Consider the following 5624-nt stretch of genomic DNA (forward strand, 5'->3'; position numbering starts at 1 on the left):
ATTTGGAAATGTTTAATCGTGGCCTGTCCCTCGGTCCCTGTAAAGCGACCTTATCGGCTTGTGCGTATGTTGGGTCCTTTCTGGTAGAGTACAAGCGGTACCTGCTGCTGGTACGTACTGCTGCTACTACCGACAGTTTTCAAAAAAAAAAAAGAAGAAGAAAAAGAAAACCAAAGTATAAAACTCGTTTTATAAACCGAGAAAGAATAAAAATCAGTTGAGTAGATTGAGTTTTTATGAGATAATGATGTTCTCAAAATTTCTCTGAATTTCGAGTGCATGGCGTTTAAGGAGAGGGGAACATCTGAGCTCATATGCCTTGCAGTGTTCCTGTAAAAATATCAAATAATGTTCTGTTAATATATGTACAAGGTAGTAGTACATCATGAATGCGACGATACATGCCGACTTTTATGACAGTGGTAAGCCGGTTTTATTCGTCGTGTAAGCCGTGGTATGAAGTTGCCAAGATTCTCTCCACTGTAAATCGATAGAGTTATTCTGTTAATCACCAGAAGATTGCTAGCAAAGAGCGGTGGCTCAGCCAGTTTAGATTCAATCATGTATTCGTGTGTTCTTCCGGTCTGATTCGTCCCGCTGGTTGATTTTGTGCGGTTTGATTTGATGGATGTTTTTAAAGTTTAGACCTGTTCAGGGTGCTTCGTTGTAGTCTGGCTTTCCTGTGTCGACGCGTCGTGATCATCCGGCACGTTCAGCGGGTGCACTTTCATCTCGGTTTGTCCCTTCTTGTCGTCATCATCCTCCACCTGCTTGAAGCTGGCGAGGCTGGCCAGCGTCTCGACGGCGTCGACGACGCCCTCGATCCTCGCCGATATCTCTATCAGCAGCGACGCCACGGTGAAGAGCGGCATCGCGTCCATCAGCGACATCTCCGCCGCCGGTTCCAAGGCCAGGACGGGCGGGAGCGCGCGCAGGTCGCCCTGAAGCTCGTGCACGGCCGTGTTCATGTCCGCCACGGCGAAGTCCAGCGTCTTGGGGCTGGTCATGGCGGCGACCGAGGTGGACGCCTCCCTGAGAACCCGCGCGCACTGCGAGGCCAGCCGCGTGCACACGTCGCCGAGCAGCCGCTTGACGTGCTCGGGCGCCTGGACCTCGGCGCGGACGCAGCTGTTGAGCGCCTCGACGCAGTACGCGCAGTGGCGCATCGCGGCGCCCACCTTGGTGTACTGCGCGTACGGGTGGCGGAAGCCGAACCGCCCGTGCGGCGGCTCCCACCGCGCCAGGTTGGCCTGCGAGTCCTCCGACGCCTTGGAGTTGAGCACGCACTTGTACCCCTCCGACTTGGCCGCGGCGGGCTTCGCCGCGAAGTAGTCCTCGACGCAGCCCTCGACGGCGCCGGCGAGCTTCTCCATGTTGCGCACCGTGAGGAGGTGCAGCTCCTGGCCGGCCCACACCGGCCAGATGACGACGCAGACGGCGAGGCAGATGACGATGCCGATGCCGATGGTGGACATCCGCTGCTGCGCCAGGTCCAGCAGCTGGTCGACGCGGTACCCCGACACGGCGACGAGGCTGAACGTCAGGATGAAGATGGTCACGCCGTAGTCGAACCGCGCCTTCACCGTTGGTATGAACCGCGAGAAGGTGGCCGCCGCAGCTGTTCACCATTCACGTACGCACGCACGCATTATTTTACTTGGGTGTCAGCGTTGCACGTAGTATGTGACTGTGCAAGTCTTTGTCACGGCTTACGAAACGAGCCTAACAAAACAGGGGCACTACGTACGGTGGAGGTAGGCTTATCAAATACGTACCCAGTAAAAACAGGGAGCCGCTGAGGATGAACGGCTCGAGCTTGTCGCCGGATTTGTCCGCCACCCAGTTCACGCCGAGCGCGAGCAGCCCGGCGCTCGCCGTCGCGACGGCTCTGTTGAATCCCTTGTACATGCATCCACCTGCACACACGCACGAGTGTACAAAAACACGGTGAGGAACACAGCAAACTGACATGCAAGAGCATGCAGAATTCACCACACGACGTTGTACTACTACTCACCGACGGTGTACTCGAAGACCACGACAACCGTCATGACGGCCCACATGGCATTGCCGCCGACGCCGTCGTACACGGGCCTGGTGTAGTAGACGATGGAGACGAGGGTGAGAGCCAGGCCGACTTTGAGGCTGTGCACCGCTCTCCGGGGATCGTCGGCGCCGATCTTCCACACCTTCCTGGCGAAGCCGGCCACCGCCGCCCTGACCGCGACCAGCATCCTCACCACCCACGCCCACGCCCTCTCGGCGACGCCGGCCTCGTGCTCCACCGTCACCGACGAGCCCTCCGGCACCGTCACCCGCCATTCCAGACTGCCCTGCACCTGCGCTTCCCTCGCGGCGGCGTCCATGCTGATGGCGACCGGTACACGAGCGCCGCTGCACACACCAGATGGGTCCCTATTGTAAGCCTCGATTCTCTATGTACGCAACGAAAATGCGGCCTAAATTTGCTTCAATTCGCTCGCCTTTGGTAAGTACGACTGGGTTGACCTCTGCTCTCGTTGCTTTCGTTTCTGTGGCAATTATTTTCTGGACACACAGATATATTCCTAGGAAGAGTAAAGCAAGCTACCAAAGCTAGTTTCCAAAGAGAGGAACGTGACAAAGGCTTCTGGCCAAATGTGATCTACCTCCCTATGTTGGAATGAAGTGAGAAGCCATGATATGGCTTCGTATATATAGCCATGAGAGCTCCGGCGTATTGGACTTTGACAAGGGAGCACGATCAAGGGCGATGCAAAAGAACGCTTGTTGCGCTGCTTGTGTCAGCCAGGCAACGACGACCTTGAGCACACGAAAGGCTGGGTACCTGTTAGCTGCGGCTAACGGGGTAAAGTGCAACAACCATACAGTGCATTTTGGAAAGAAGATTGCCGCTGGAAATATGCCGGGAAGTGGGATATCGCCAATAGGACGGCGAGGTGCGGTGACGACTATGGTGCGATTTCTTTTCACCTTGTTTTGCTTGCCACGTACGTCTGTGCACTGTTGTGTCCCTGATCTGACTTAACTCTCACTTCTACGTTTGTGGCTTGTGTTCGGGCGCGACTATAAACTCTCTAAGGTCAACGTGTTGCCAGAATTGATATCACGCCTGCAGCCTGGTGAAGTGGTGAGGGTACATGCAGGTACAAGCTTAAGCTCGAAACCGTTTAGCTCGTTGACGAAAAGCAAAAGCAAAAGCAAAACGGATTTACTATGTTACTTGCGATAGATTTTTGACTTCTATCATTTACTTTTTCGTTCGTAAAATCTTTCATCAAAATTCGTATTCTCGTGTACTCAATTTACGGTCACACTCAGTTACAGAGCACTTATACTCAGTTACAATGTACTTATACTTAGTTATATAGCACTTACATTCAATTACAGTGAACCAAAATTATATTTTACAACAGTTTTTTTCTAGATTTACGATTTTTTTTATATATTTGTCTCTTTTTCTTGTTATTTCATTTAAAATGGGCTATATCCATTGGCATAGTTATTAAGACCAGACCGGGGATCGAACCGCTAAGGCACACGATTCACTGGTTTATTGGTCGGACCAATCAAACCGCTGGTTTAAAGTGGTTCAAATAGATGTGTGTTATAATACATGAACAACATGTGACATAGCTCGATGGTTGAGACACTCCTTGAAAAGAAGTTCTTGGGTTCGATCCCTCTTAGCTCTTTTCCTATTTTCTCTAATTCGAAACTATAAATCTATTGAAAGATTAATAGGTAGTCCCAATGAGACTTTATTGCATAGTCTACGTAGGTGATACCCCGCGCTTTACTGCGGGTCTAAGTATATATTAAATATTGTCGAAATGATGAAAGCTGAAATGTTGAGAAAATAATGTGAGGAAGATAATTTGGCACATACTTGTTGATCTCTATAATATAATATTGTAGATGATATGTCATGCTTACATGGGTTTTAAATAGGTTATAATAGTAATTGCTAATGAGTGAAGATGTGGCATGCTTGCATGGGATTGCTTACATGAGTTTTAAATAGGCTATAATAGTAATTGCTAGTGAGTGAAGATGTGGCATGCTTGCATGGGATTTTAAATGGGTTAGAACAGTAATTGCTAGTGAGTGATGATGTGGCATGCTTGCATGTTGAGCTTTAGCTTCTAATAATTGTTAGTGGGTACCGACTATATAGAAAGTATAGATTGTTTCACCTGCTTCCTATTTGAATGACCTCCAATAATTAGCAGTGAACTAGAAAATGGACAATATGCCACTCTATTTGTGTGATTTCAATGAAATGCCACATGCTAGAGGAACGAAAACTGGAGTCCTCATCCCTCTTGGGTTTTCGAGGCATCAACGGTATATGAACTAAAGTCCCTAACCCTCCTAGGACTTTAGGGCATCAACAGTACATATTCAAGAGACAGACAATATCTATATACTCAAGAGATTTATATTATCTACATCTTCGAGGTGTCGAGAAGAGAGTCGAGATCTATATGATCTAGCTATGTCTTCAAAGAGTTGAAGATACAACTTGCAATTTTTGGCATCTCCTTCAAGCTATGTTCATAACTCCTTCATCAACGACATCTTCGAGAAACTCGTTCAAATCAACAAGAAAACCTATGACTTGGCCACTGGAGCGGCCAAGGATTCCCTGGGCATGTAGTGTGCCCCGGATCACGGAGCCCGCCCCGAAACAAGTTGCAAGCGACTCAGGGCCCCGGGCTAGGGCCCAAGCACACCCTCTGCCTGGGCTCTCCGTGGAGAACTCCGCCCATTTATAGGTAATGGTGGGTCCGGAGGATAAGCTTTGACCAACACTATGATTTAACTGCAGAGTGCAGCAACCTGGAAAGTAGCTCAACCGCATGCTTCAAGGACGTGGCATTGCACGCGGGCTCCTGCATGCCCACGTCAACCGAAGGAATAGGAGGGACGTGACAAGTTGCCCCTCATTCTCTCCCACTTAGTCTCACCTCGGCACCTCGTGGAGGCTGACTGATGGCCCATGACAGCCGGGCATAGACTTTCTTGCATGCAGCTCCACTTGTCAGCCGCTAGGTAAAGTTGGCATATTTTCTAATCAATTATCTTAAGTTTGGCTAAGTTTATAAAAAAATATAATAATATTTTCAACACAAAATATATATATTATGAAAATATACACAATATTACATTTAATGAAACTAATTTGGTATTGTAGATGTTGTTAATGTTTTCTATAAATTTAATCAAATCTAAAGAAGTTTGATTCAGAAAAAAGTTAAAACAACTTATAATATGGAACGGAGGGGTAAATGACATTTTATTAAATACATTTTTAGTGAGTAGTGTCCTTTTTCTCGCGGTGAACTGTAGTAGGATTAGGTACTTTTCCCCGGTCCATGGCCCAGCCGGTGGCCCGGGACTAGGGTTTGCATCCTCCGACATTAGGGAGGGAATGACCGAGATGCACAGTAAAATATGTGGGTGCTACAGTGTTTTACCATAAGTACAGTAAAAATACTGTTCAACTGGTACTGTTTTGATTTACCATTGAGTACTATAGCGATCAATCTCATCCAACCGCATTTAATCTAACTAGAAGGTCGCTCGCGCGTATGCGCGGGCACATATATTATTAAAAGGTA

The 5624-nt window shown here is 48.5% G+C and overlaps 1 protein-coding gene across 1 annotated transcript; it reads right to left on the reverse strand.

The window, feature by feature from the left end:
- Positions 1–319: 319 nt before the first annotated feature.
- On the reverse strand, positions 320–2647 carry LOC127761684 (aluminum-activated malate transporter 10). The gene is made up of 3 exons (XM_052286009.1): positions 2018–2647; positions 1776–1916; positions 320–1618 (listed from the first exon to the last, which is right to left on the reverse strand). Exons 1-3 carry the CDS (start codon positions 2364–2366, stop codon positions 642–644), a joined length of 1467 nt encoding a protein of 488 aa, XP_052141969.1. The 5' UTR covers positions 2367–2647; the 3' UTR covers positions 320–641.
- Positions 2648–5624: the final 2977 nt, after the last annotated feature.

This window comes from Oryza glaberrima, chromosome 2 (assembly GCF_000147395.1).
Source record: "Oryza glaberrima chromosome 2, OglaRS2, whole genome shotgun sequence".
Lineage (NCBI taxonomy): Eukaryota > Viridiplantae > Streptophyta > Magnoliopsida > Poales > Poaceae > Oryza > Oryza glaberrima.

Coding starts and splice junctions, on each gene's coding strand:
- LOC127761684 (XM_052286009.1), bottom strand. CDS start 2,366: ATGGACGCCGCCGCGAGGGAAGCGCAGGTGCAGGGCAGTCTGGAATGG. Junction 1,917..2,017: donor GGTCTTCGAGTACACCGTCG/GTGAGTAGTAGT, acceptor GCGTGTGTGCAG/GTGGATGCATGTACAAGGGA. Junction 1,619..1,775: donor CGGCTCCCTGTTTTTACTGG/GTACGTATTTGA, acceptor AATGGTGAACAG/CTGCGGCGGCCACCTTCTCG.